The sequence below is a fragment of the Marmota marmota genome, unplaced genomic scaffold (assembly GCF_001458135.2).
Source record: "Marmota marmota marmota unplaced genomic scaffold, marMar, whole genome shotgun sequence".
Lineage (NCBI taxonomy): Eukaryota > Metazoa > Chordata > Mammalia > Rodentia > Sciuridae > Marmota > Marmota marmota.
In genome coordinates, this window is record NW_026000205.1 from 11,617,744 (window position 1) to 11,630,710 (window position 12,967).

The window sequence follows — 12,967 nt, forward strand, 5'->3', positions numbered from 1 at the left end:
TGGACCAACAAAAATAACGTGGATGAAGCGCACGCCTTCAGCTTCCGGGGAGAAACTGGGTAGACCCACGGCGCGTCTCCGAGCCGCTCCACCCCCGGCGCGCCCCTGGGAATGGATCGGCCCAGGTACACAGGGTGGGAGCCCCGGCCGGGTTCGGGGTGGGCGGCGGGGAGGGGCTCCTCGGCCTCCCTCCCCGGAAGTGGGCTGACCCAGGTGCGCTCTGCCCCCAGGGCCGAAACCAAGTGACCGGCCCGCCAGGAGGGCGCCCGCAGACTGCGGGCCTCGTGCAGCCCTGTCCTGCCCCCAACAGGCCGAGCGGACGAGGTCTACGAGAACGGAGACCTGCTCGGAGAGAGCCACCTGTTAGGAGGGGCGGGCCCTGCCGCGCACCTGTTCCCTGCCTGCGCACACCCCTCTCCGGGGCCGGCGATGGACCCGCCTAGGTGCGCCCTGCGGGGAGGGGCGAGCCTCAGCGGGTCCCGCCCGGGAGACGCGCGCCGGCAGCGCCCGGGTTTCCAGCCAGTGGGGTTCGGTCCGCCCCGGTGCGGGGAGGCGCTGCGGGCTTCATACACCTCCCAGTTAGATGACCTCAAGAATCAAATGAAGTCCCTAGAAGAGAAGCTCGGACCCTCTAGGGACGCCCGATGGGACTCAACCCTTGAAAAAGTTAGAATTCTACTTGGGAAGTTCTTCCCGCCTCCCCCTACCCTCCACCGGTGGTTCAGCCCCCGGGCATCCCTCGCCGTAGGTCAGACCTCCGGAAACTCGGGTTCTTAAAGGGGCCGAGCAGAGGCGCGAGGGATCCGTTTCCGCCCAGGAATTCCCTGGGACTGGCCACCTGCGCCCGGGCGGGGTGCTGCTCTGCCAGCCACCGGGGCAGCGCTAGGCGCGACTCTGCTGCCTCCCGGTGGCGTCAAGTGGGGAGCGCATCCTGGGAAACACGACTCAGGCGCTTCCCCCACAACCGCTGGAGATTGCAGACCCGCTGGTGGGTTCGGGACCCAGGCAAGTTCCCGACTGAGTCCTATAAAACTTAAGTTGATCACCTGCCTCCGCTCAAAACCTTCCGGTGGCTCTTTCTCAGAGGACTTGGAGTGGCCTGAGTTTTTCTGATAACAAAGGTTAATAATTATTTTATACATTTTCTTTTATATCATGTAAGCAATAAAAACTGAAATCACAAACCAAAATTAGTTTTTATAACTGCACATGTATTTACTTTCCAAAAGATCTTTACTTCTTCATATGGCCTCGGGTTACTGCTTATTATCTTTGGATGATAAACAGTAACATCCCATTAGCATTTTTAAATAGGACAAGTCTAGTGGTACTAGATTCCTTCAGCTTTTGTGGATGTGAGGATGTCTTAATTTCTCCCTGATTGTTAGAGGATAGTTGTTTGTTTGTTTTTTTTATTATAGAATTCTCTCCTCCCCCCCCCCTCCTCCTCCTCCTCGGATTGAACCCAGGAGTGCTTAACCACTGAGCCACATCGCCAGCCCTTTTAATTTTTAATTTTTTATTTTGAGACAGGGTCTCCTTAAGTTGCTCAAGTTGTTCAGAACCCTGCTGAGTTGCTAAGACTGGCCATAACGATCTTTATCATGTCTGAACACAGACAAAGCAGGTACATTGTCCAAACCACAAGATATCAAAAATCCCCCATCCCAGATGATGCATGGCGACTGCTTCTTCACCCATTTTAAGTTAAGCTGTGCTCCATTTTTCTTATCTCCTAAAGAAGATAGAATTAGTCATACTTCCTGGCAGCTCCCCATCCCAGCAACTCCCCACATCTTCAGACTTTTCTCAAAAGTCACATAACAGAGTTCACATTCCACGGTCTCCTCTAGCTCATCTTTCTGAGACACTGTATCATTCCCCATGGTCTCTTCCCTCCCTGCAGTGAATCAAATAAACCCAACTTTGTTTACACGCATGCTTCTGCTAGTCTTAGGATATTGACCCATGTCAAACCTGTGCCCACCTGAAGGACTTTGCATGTGCTGTGTGATTAATCCAGACTTCGCTTCCCCTGGAATATTCATAGCTCATTTTATGGAGAACTGCTCAAATATCACTTCTTTAGAGAGACCTTCTCTCCCTACCCCCTTTACAATAGTCTCTATACTAGTTTTCGAGGGATGCTATAATAAACACCATAGGCCAGGTGACTTACACAACAGAAATTTATGTCTTCACAGTGCTGGAAGCTAAAAGACCAAGATCAAGATGTTGGAAGGTTTGGTCTCATTCTGAGGATTCTCTCTGGCTTTTCACTCCGTCTTCACATAGTCTCCCTCTATCTGTGTTCTCTGTGTCCTAATTTTTTTCCTCTTATAAGGATGTCAATCGCATTGGACTAGAGCCCACCCTAGCAATCTCATTTTAATTCAGTTGCATTTTTATATTCCCTCTGAAGGATATGACCACCCCCAGGACAGGGAAATGACAACTCCCCCAAACTGTCTGACCCCGAGGAAGAGGGAAGAGGAAGGCAACCATGAATCCTCTCCCAGTAAATCCTTTCCCAGTAACAATGGGCCCCAAGGGAAAGAAAGCAAACTTCCATCGCTCCCCGGGTTGGGTTCGTCTCCACGTCTCCACCAGCAGCAAACATCCACCGCTTCCCAACCACAGTGGCACCTGCAGGGAGGGTGGCACTGAAACACTGGGCCCTGGACTTTCACCCTGTCCCGTTGCCAGTGAGTCCTGGAAGGAGAAGAGCAAGTCGCCAAGCTCTGGGTAACAGTGGGTCCAGAGGAAGAAGAGAAGCAGGGAACACCGAGTTCTGAGCTTTTCCCAGTGACAGTGAGTTTGGGGCTTTTTACAACTTTTTCACTGACCTGCCCAAATCGACATTCTGCCTCAGTTTCCAATAATTCAACCATCCTCATTGTAAACTATAAAATTCAGACTCCTTCTGTAACCGGTGGTTATTTTCCTACACAGAAAATGACACACACACACACCCCCCCCCCGCCCCCAGCATGCCTGATTGATTGACTCTGCTGCAAAATAAAAGGAAGCTTGCTGATCCGCTTGAGGTCTGCTTCCGTCCTGGTTCTTTGTGTTTTCATAATGGTGCTGAAACTGTGTTGGTTATTTTTGCTTATACCCTATTTCCAAATATAGTCACATTCTGTGAGAGTGTGAGTTAGGGCTTCGACATATGCATTTGGGGTGGGGGGGTGCATACATACCTTAACAGGCTCTATCTCTAATTTCTCTGTCCCCACTTTTTGTTTTCCTGAATTTACTATCATCTGATGTTTTGTTAGTCATTCTTTGTCATCTATTTTCTCTCAATGTAAAGACAAGTATCACTCAACAAATATCCCATGTGCATTCCTACATTTCTCAGCCCCTCTGTGGTCAGGTGGGACTAGGTGGTTGATTCTAGTTACTGGCCTGTTGACAAAACTAAGGTGGACGCCTCCCAGGCCAAAGCAGTTAATTGCCAGTATGTGACTCAGTTTGCTCCCTTCTTCTGCCATAGCAACTAGTGGTGTTCCCAGTGGTATCTTTAAGGACCTTGTGGAATAGAGTGCTCCACTCACCAACACTGGGACATGGAGTGTGAAAAAAGAATTGTGTTAAGCCATGAAGATTCCAGAATTCTTTTGTTACATAGGATAATCTAACCTAACCCGACGAATACATCCCCACTAGACTGTAAGCATCAGGAGGTCAGGGACTTAAACTGGATCCTTGGTACCTGGTGCAAGGTGGGTCGTCAGTAATTATTTGGGTAGTAAGTGAATGTGTGTGGCATAGAGAGGTAAAGCTTGGAGCTGGAACCATTGTCAACAGTGGACATGGAGCATAACTGAGAAGCCAACCTTTGCTATTTGAAAGTCACTCAGATTTGGGGGAAGTTTAGTATAGTAGCAAATAGGCTTTCTTGATTGATACCAAAATGAGTGCCAGGAGTAGGGGGCTACTGTACTCAGAACTAAAAATAGATGGCATTGACTTAGACATTTTGGGTTCAAGGAAAATTATTAGAACCCAGAGGCTGTTGCCTGAGATACTTTGTAATACAGGTAATGTATTTAATGAACTTTCAGCTTTAGGGGAAGCAGTTGGAATACAGGATATTAGGAGTGGATATTGGCCAAAAGTGGCTGAAAATTGAGAAATCCTTTGAAAGCCCAATTAGAACTCAGCTTTTGGCAAGTTTAAAACCAAGATTATGGTTGAATCATCACTAACCATTGTTAAAATCTGGGAATATCCAGGTGTGGTGGCACAAGCCTGTATTCCCAGTGGCTTGGGAGGCTGAAGCAGGAGGATCTGAAGTTCAAAGCCAGTCTTAGCAACAGAGAGGCGCTAAGCAACTCAGTGAGACTCTGTCTCTAAATAAAATACAAAACAGGGCTGGGGATGTGGCTCATGTGTGAGGCACTGGGTTTGTTTCTCAGCATCACATATGAATAAAATAAAGGTCTATCGACAACTTAAAATAAATAAATAAATAAATAAGAGCTGCAGATGTGGCTCAGTGGTTAAGTGCCCCTGAGTTCAATCCCCTGTACCTCATCCCTCACCAAATTTGGGAATAAATTAAGATACTATCAGGAAATCCTTCCAGGTGGACAAATACCTCATTGAAATAGAGATGAAGGATATGGCTCTCTGATGAAGTCTGAAACATGTGAAGATACCTAGAAATAAGAGGGAGGGGGAGAGGGAGAAGGAGGAAAGAGAGAGGGGGGAGTTGCTTAGAGGTTTGTAAGAATCCTTAGGTATCAAACTTTGGGGAACAGAAAGTAGACTGAGAAACGGATGATGTCTCAAGGAGGCACGTCTTCCAACGCCACTTCAGACATATCCAAGGAGGATGATGGGGAGGGAGATCTGTCCCTGGAGGTTAGAGGTATGAACCTCAGAGAACATGGTTCAGAAGTGTCTGACTCTATCAAGGAGCTGGTTTGAGGCTAATAAGAAATCCTCTCCATCTATGATCTGGAGGCCCTTAGAATGTCTTCTCCCTGGGTTTAGGAATGGTACAGAACAGTGATTTCTGTGTGTCCCCCTTCTTCTCCATCTTGGTGGACGTGAAGGCCTTTTATCCCATTTTATCATTGTATATTGAATAATTTGCCTTTTTAGTCCACTCATTTCTGACTTAGGCTCACTCATTTCATTTCCTCTACAGCTCCTGGGGACATCTGAGTTTTTGACGCTACATCCTTTAGTCAGCCCCTGGATGACATGAGTGGACATGACATGGCACTCCGGGAGCACCTTGAGCCAAGGTTCATTCCGCTGCCCAAGCATTATTCCTGAGTTCTGTGGGTGACCTCACAATGCCCAGTGTGGCACCCAGACTGTGCCTGTAGTTGGTCCACCATGTTGGCCACCCTGTGTCTGGTTAGTTTTTCTTTCCCCATTCTGTGGGCCCAGACGTTAATCAGCTGTTCCTACAAGAGTCTTTGCCAGAAGGCACTGCTCTCGGGCAATGATATTGTCCTGCATTGTGACCATAAGGCGGCACTCTGGTATTTTTCTTCCATTCTTGGGGAGAATATCTTCTTGCTTAACTCATGGCCTAATATAAAGAAACTGCCTGGGGGCAGCCTGCAATTGACCAAGCCTCAGCCCTCGCAGGCAGGCCTCTTTCGCTGTGAGGACAGTGCCAACGCCCTCATAGTAGAATATGAGATTGATTTCCAGGATGCCACCACCCTGCATATCACACACAAAGACCTGGGCCAAAAGCCCCTGCAGAATGAAACTCTGAACCTAGGTGGCAAGGTATTTATTTTTACCCACTGGGAGCCCTGGCAGGACTGTAACCGCTGTGAGGAGCCAGGCGAACGCAAGCGCCTGGGGTACTGCTATGTTGAGGAGCCCCCGGAAAAACCCATGCCCTGCTGGCTCTACCTGAGGGATGAGAAGGTGCAATACAGCCGCTTGCGGCCCGAGATGCAGGTGGAAAGATGCCTTGTTCCCTGTGACCCCGGCAAGGAAATCAAACAGCCATTCTTCATCTATGACATTTACCAGCTGGGCAAGTTGACCAACCACATGTGGCTCACCTGCCCCTTGGCTTCCATCTACAGGTGACAGGACCAGGACGGCAGCCCTACCTTTGGCCCTCACCCAAGCTTTGTTTCCTGTGCCCACTGGGTTTGCCCTCCTGTGGAAAATCAGGCTTTTTCTTCCAGCCCATAAGCTTTCAGGGTCAGTCTGGGCAGGAAGGAGTCTGCCCAGTGGCTGACTCAGATGTTCACTGGGCAAGAATTCCCAAATGCTGCCTCTGAGCCGGGCCCTGGGTGAGTGACCTTGGCACAGTGTGACAGCTTAAAAATACCTGGTCTTTGCCCACATGGGCACCTGCCATTCAAATATAAAACCTAGAGACCAACACGTTCGGGCCCTTGCTCTTGCCCACATAGACAATTGAATGGCTTCTGTCTCCTGACTTGACCCTGATGAGCATGATTTGTCCATCTTTGTACCAAGGCCATCTGTTCAATTATCTTAATGATTGTGCTTTTTCAATAAGTCATGATATTAGCCAGTGAACATGTTCCAATATTGTTCTGCAAGATTCTCTTGGTTACTCTTGGTCCTTGGTGTAAAAATTTTGGAATCAGTATGTAGTTTTCATCCGCCCCAAATCCTATTTAAAAAAAAAAATGGGACTATTTTGAACCTAAATAAATTTGGGGTAAATCATTGTTTTACAATATTAAATATTGTCTTCCCATCCTTGAATATGGTAAACGATCCCATTTAATATATCTCAAAAATCTGCAATTATTAATGTAGATGACTGACATATATTTTATTATGTTTATTCCTAGTTTTCATACTATTAAATTCTGAAAATTTCATCTTCTAGTTCTATATTACTTGTATTTACATTATAGTTGATATTTGTATATGACCTTGTATTTTGTTAAATTCACTTGCTTTTAGTAAAATATCACACGGAGAAGTCTATGGCGGATATATCTTATTCTTAATATTTTTGTATGGAATACAGTTTTCTCTTGGTTTTCATAGAAACACTTTATTAAATTAAGAAAAAATTGCCTCTATTCCTAGTTTGCCCAGAGTTTTGAGCCATAGATGGCTGTTGAATCTTATCAAATGCATTTTCTGCATCTACTTGAGATAATAATAATGTTTTTCTTTATTATGTCAATGTGGTGAATTACATTGATTGCTGTTCAAGGAATTGTTGTTCACATGTAAACTCAAACTTTCCTTACAGGGATAAACCCAATTTGGTCATGATGTTCTTCTTTCTTTCTTTCTTTTTCTTTTTGCTTTTATGTTTTATCATTGGATAAAATTAATATTTGCTATTTTTTTTTTTAGGATATTGTGTCTGTGTTCACAAAAGAGATTTTCCTAAAGATTTCTTTTCTTGTGATGTCCTTTGGTTTTGGTATCAAGGTGATGTGGGCCTCATAGAAGTTCTAAGTGTTCCATCTTTTTCTATTTTTGGAAATGTTTTATAATATTAATGTCATTTTTTATGGTACTAGGAGTTGAACCCAGGGGTGCTCTCCCACTTGAGGTACAATCCCACTCTTTTTTGTTTTTATTTTGAAACAGGAGCTCACTAAATTGTGGAAGCTGACCTCAAACTTGCAATCTTCCTGCCTTAGCCTCTTGAGTAGCTGGAAATCCAGGTGTGCACCACCACCATGCTCAGGTGATATCATGTCTTAATGTCTCAGAAGTATTCAGATGAACTCACTGGCAAGGCTTCCTGGGCTTAGAGGAGATTCTGTGCACAGGCTTTTAAGTGCAGATTTGGTCTCTTTCATTGTAAATATAGGTCTATTCATTTTTTTTCCTTGTTGATTTTTTTTCATGAATTTACCCATTTAGTCAAAATTTTCATAAGTTTTGGCTAAAAGTTATCATATTTTGTCATTATTTTTTATATCCATAGGGTCTGTAGTACTGTCTCTCTTTTCATCACCGAGATACGCCTTTTCCCTTTTTTCTCCATCAGTCTTGTTCTAGGGCTTTAACAACCTCATCCATCTTTTCAAAGAACCAAATGTGCTTTGTTTGTTTTCCTTTATGGCGCTTTCATTTTCTATTTCTTTGGCTTCTGGTTTATTATTTCCTTTTCTGTGTTTGTTGGGTTAAACATTGTTCTTTACCTAAGGTGCTTCCTGAGATTACTACTTTTCATCCTTTTCCATTAAACTTGTATTTAGGCCGTAAATTTCACTTAGGCACAACTTCCCTGCATCCCAAAAGTTTTGACAGGTTATATTTTTATCAATAGTCAGTTAAAAATTACTTTCTATCTTCAGTTGTGATTTCTCTTGGCCCATTGGTTATTCAGACATTATATTGCATAATTTGTAGATATCTGTACAAAGTTCTTGTTTTCTTTTTTGTTATTTAGGTCCAATTTAATTCCACAGACAAAAAATATGATCCAATTTTAAACATTTATTGAGACTTACTTTATGGCCTAGAATATGGTTTTCTTAGGCACATGTTTCACATGCATATGAAAAGAATGTATGTTGTGCAGTTGCTGAGTGCGGTTTTCCATATGCATGAATTAGGTCATTTGTTTATCATGTGGTTCAAGTCTTCTGCATCTCTACTGAATTTTTGTTAGCATGTTCTGTCAGTTACTGAGAAATGTATGTTAAAATTTCCAACTGTGATTGCGGATTTGTCTAGTTCTACACTTAAACTGTCATGGTTTTGCTTTATATATTTCTAGTTCTTACAAACTTAGGATTGTTAATATCTACCTATTGGATCGACAATTTTATAAAATGTCTCATTGACTATTAATACTCCAGGTTTTCTTGTCTACTTTCTGTTATTGATTTATCTGGGGATTTTTGGGTTAGTTTTCACGTGATATTTCACCATGTTTTCACTTTCAACTCTTCCACATTCCTTTATTTAAAATAAACCCAGGGTTGGGGATGTGGCTCAGTTACCTGTCTTGTGTGAAGCCCTGAGGTCTATCTGCAGCAGCGTCAAGAAAATTTTTAAAAAGAAAAGAAATCCATTTTAAGCAGTGTATATTTAGACTTGTTTTGCTATTAAGTATAGAAATCTTTGCTTTGAGTTGGAATATTTACTCTTTTGCAGTTAATGTAATTACAGACAGGCTTGGGTTTTAATCTACCATCTTGCTATTTGTTTTCTGCTTGTTTTTGTCTGTTCTTTATTTTCCCTTTTCTTTAGCTATGAAAAGTATTTGTTATTATTATCCATTTCCTCCTGTTTTAGCTTATCAGATATGCATTATCTTATTATTTACTCTAGAAATTACAGCACTCATCCCAACTCATTAAAATATAATATAAACTTGCACTTGTACCTTTTCCCAGAAATTTTACAACTCTTTTCCCCTTCTGTGTGGTGCTCTAATTTTATTTTACATGTTTTAAATTCTACAAAATTTTTTTTGTTGTACCAGGGATTGAACTCAGGGGTACTTAACCACAAAGCCACGATCCCAGCCCCTGCCCCCCCCTTTGTGTGTGTGTGTGTGTGTGTGTGTATTTTACTTAGAGACAGGATCTCACTGAGTTGCTTGGGGCCTTGCTAATTTGCTGAGGCTGGCTTTGAACTCAAGATCCTCCTGCCTCAGCCTCCTTAGGTGCTGGGATTACAGGCATGCAACACCACACCTGACAAGAAATTGTTTTTAAAACACTCCATTTTGGGCAGGGGCTGTGGCTTAGTGGTGGAGCGCTTGCCTAGCATGTGTGAGGCCCTGGGTTCGATCCTCAGCACCACATAAAAAATAAAGCTACAAAAAGAAGTCATTAAAAAAAAAATCACTCCCTTTATCTACTTCTTTGCTCTTCTGGTGATTTTCATTCTTGCGTTACTTTGCTTCCATTTGGGATCATTTTTTCTGTTGCCTTGAGAATCCTCTTTAGTATTACCTCGCATGTGCTCTGTCGTGGTGACTTTTCTCAGCTTTCACCTGAAAAACATTTACTCTGCCTCCATCTTTGAAGAATATCATTACTGTGGCATAGAATTCTAGGTTGGCACTTATCTTCTTTTAGTGCCTCGATGACATCATTCCATCGTTTTTAGCTTTGGTTATTCTATTTAAAACTCAATCAAAATCTTATATTTGTTGCTTTGAAAATAATCATCTTTTTCTCCTCTGGTATTTAAAAGATTTTTCTCTTTGTTTTTCAGCAGTGCTTTTACTACCGTGTACCTAGGTAGGTTTCATTTATGTTCATCCTGTGTGAGAGTCAAAGATCTTGGATTTGTGGTTTAATGTCTTTCATCAATTTTTGGAATGTTTTTAGTTCACATCTCTTCAACTACTGCTTATAGTCTTGGCCCTGCAGGGGGCAGGGGTGTGACTGGAAACCATAAGGAGACAAGTAGAGACCTTAGCAAAGACCTAGATGAACCCCTGACCTCACCACCTCTCCCTTGTCCACTCCTCCCTTGTCCGCTCTGGTTTCCGTGCCCTTTGGATACACTCACCAGGAAGCCATGAGGCTCCTTGTCTTATTCTATCCAGTTGTTTGGGAAACCTCACATCCTCAGAAAGTGCCTGCTATTCTGCCTAAAACAGCTCTCACCCGCACACTATTCTTTCAATTCCTATTCCTTTCCCTGCCAGCTTTCTTTTGAGCAGTCATGGTTATAGTCAGTTCTTGTTATTTGCAGATTGTGTATTTGCAAATTTGCTTCGTATTCACTGGATTTTATTTGTAACTTTGAAATCCATGCGCATAGTGTGTTCATGGTCATCTGCCATCATGTGCAGGGTGGTGAGAACTCTGAGTCACCCAAAGTGTTTAATATTCCCAGCCCAAGGTCAAACAAGGTGACACTCGGCCTTCTCATTCCAGCTTGCGTGCTGTTCAGAAGCAACTTTTTGGTGATCTATTTAGTCCATGATTTTCACCATTTTGTGCTTTTCTGGTAATTTTGCTGTTCAAAGTGGCTCCCCAACAGAGTGCCAGAGTGTAGTCTAGTATTCCTAAGTGCAAGAAGGCTGTGATACGCGTGTTTAAGAAAACATGTGTCCCAGGCACGGTGGTGCACACCTATAATCCCAGCAACTCTGAAGCTGAGACAGGAGGCTCATGTGGTTGGGGCCAGCCTGGGCAACTTAACAAGACCTTGTCTCAAAATTAAAAAAAAAAATAAAAATGGGTGGGGATCTAAGGCAATGGTAGAACAACTCTGAGTTCAATTCTCAGTAACAAAAAAAGGGAAAAAGAAAAAAACACACATGTTTTATAAACTTTGCTCAGGAGTCTTAGTGCTACCAGAGTTCAATGTCAACAAATCAACAATATGTATTAAGTGATTATTGCCTTTAAACAAAAATGCACACAAAAACAGGGTCACTCATATTGATTGGTTGTCAAAAATGTTATGACCAGGGGCTCAGAGGAACTTAACCCATATTTCTCTTTGGGGCGATTATTCAATATTCACGTGTTTTTAGTGTTCCTGGCAACTACATTTCATAACTGCCGTGAGTAGTGGAATTAATTATATGTGTCATTGTGTTTATTGCCTATCTTTTTTCCACTAGAATACGAGCTTAAGAAAGGGAGAGGCTCTGTATAACCTGCTCACTGCTATGGTTAGAGTGAGTAATGGCTGGCACACCATAGACATTTAGTGAACATCTGTAAGATGGGTGAATGGCAGAAAATCAAGCCCACACAATAATTTTTATTTTCAGGTCTGAAAATGAGTTGAGGAAAAGATTTGAAAAGGGAACAACTTATAAAAATGTTTGTTTAATATGAATTGAATTATGCAGCTATCTAGGGAAAGAGGCAGGAGCTAGTATGTGCAAAGGTCCTGAGGCAGGAGTCCCTCAGCTTAAATAATATGTTTAGAAACTGAAGGGGGCCAGCATGTCTAGAGAGATAGGGTTTGTGGGAGAAGTGTTGGAATTCAGAACACTAATCAGGTAGGATCTGTTCACTGCTGTGTCCCAAGTGCTAAGAAGCATAATTGGAACTTAGTACCTATTCAGGAAAAATGTGTTGAGTGTTCGCGTGTGACACTCTAAAATTCTTTTTTTTTTATATTTCCTGCCATATTTCTTTTTTTTTATTGGTTGTTCAAAACATTACAAAGCTCATGATATATCATCTTTCATACATTTGACTCAATTGGGTTATGAACTCCCATTTTTACCCCAAATACAAATTGCAGAATCACATCGGTTACACACTCACATTTTTACATAATGGCATATTAGTGACTGTTGTATTCTGCTACTTTTCCTATCCCCTGCTATCCACCCTCCCCTCCCCTCCCATCTTCCCTCTCTACCTCATCTGCTGTTGTTCAATTCTCCCCTTTCCCCTCACAACCTCTTATATGTAATTTTGTGTAACATTGAGGGTCTCCTACCATTTCCATATGCTTTCCCTTCTCTCTCCCTTTCTCTCCCCCCACTCGTCTTTGTTTAATGTTAATCTTTTCCTCATGCTCTTCCTCCCTGTTCTGTTCTTAGTTGCTCTCTTTATATCAAAGAAGACATTTGTCATTTGTTTTTTAGGGATTGGCTATCTTCACTTAGCATAATCTGCTCTAATGCCATCCATTTCCCTGCAAATTCTATGATTTTGTAATTTTTTAGTGCTGCGTAATACTCCATTGTGTATAGACGCCACATTTTTTTATCCATTCATCTATTGAAGGGCATCTAGGTTGGTTCCACAGTCTAGCTATTGTGAATTGTGCCGCTATGATCATTGATGTGGCAGTATCCCTATAGTGAGCTCTTTTAAGATCCTCAGGGAATAGTCCGAGAAGGGCAATAGCTGGGTCAAATGGGGGATCCATTCCCAGATTTCCCAGGAATCTCCATACTACTTTCCAAATTGGCCTCACCAATTTGCAGTCCCACCAGCAATGTACAAGTGTACCCTTTTCCCCACATCCTCGCCAACACTTATTGTTGTTTGACTTCATAATGGCTGCCAATCTTACTGGAATGAGATGGTAT

General features: G+C 42.9%; 2 protein-coding genes across 2 annotated transcripts in view; both read left to right on the plus strand.

The window, feature by feature from the left end:
• Positions 1-7,324, plus strand: LOC107151808 (protein FAM187B-like). The gene is made up of 2 exons (XM_015497221.2): positions 1-125; positions 5,162-7,324. Exon 2 carries the CDS (start codon positions 5,356-5,358, stop codon positions 6,070-6,072), a length of 717 nt encoding a protein of 238 aa, XP_015352707.1. The 5' UTR covers positions 1-125; positions 5,162-5,355; the 3' UTR covers positions 6,073-7,324.
• LOC107151839 (protein FAM187B-like) overlaps positions 3-12,967 on the plus strand; it is a 22,846-nt gene continuing 9,881 nt past the window's right edge. The window contains exon 1 of the mRNA XM_048791199.1: positions 3-125. Coding sequence (XP_048647156.1) covers positions 112-125 — 14 coding nt within the window. The 5' untranslated portion in view covers positions 3-111. The remainder of the gene's footprint in view (positions 126-12,967) is intronic.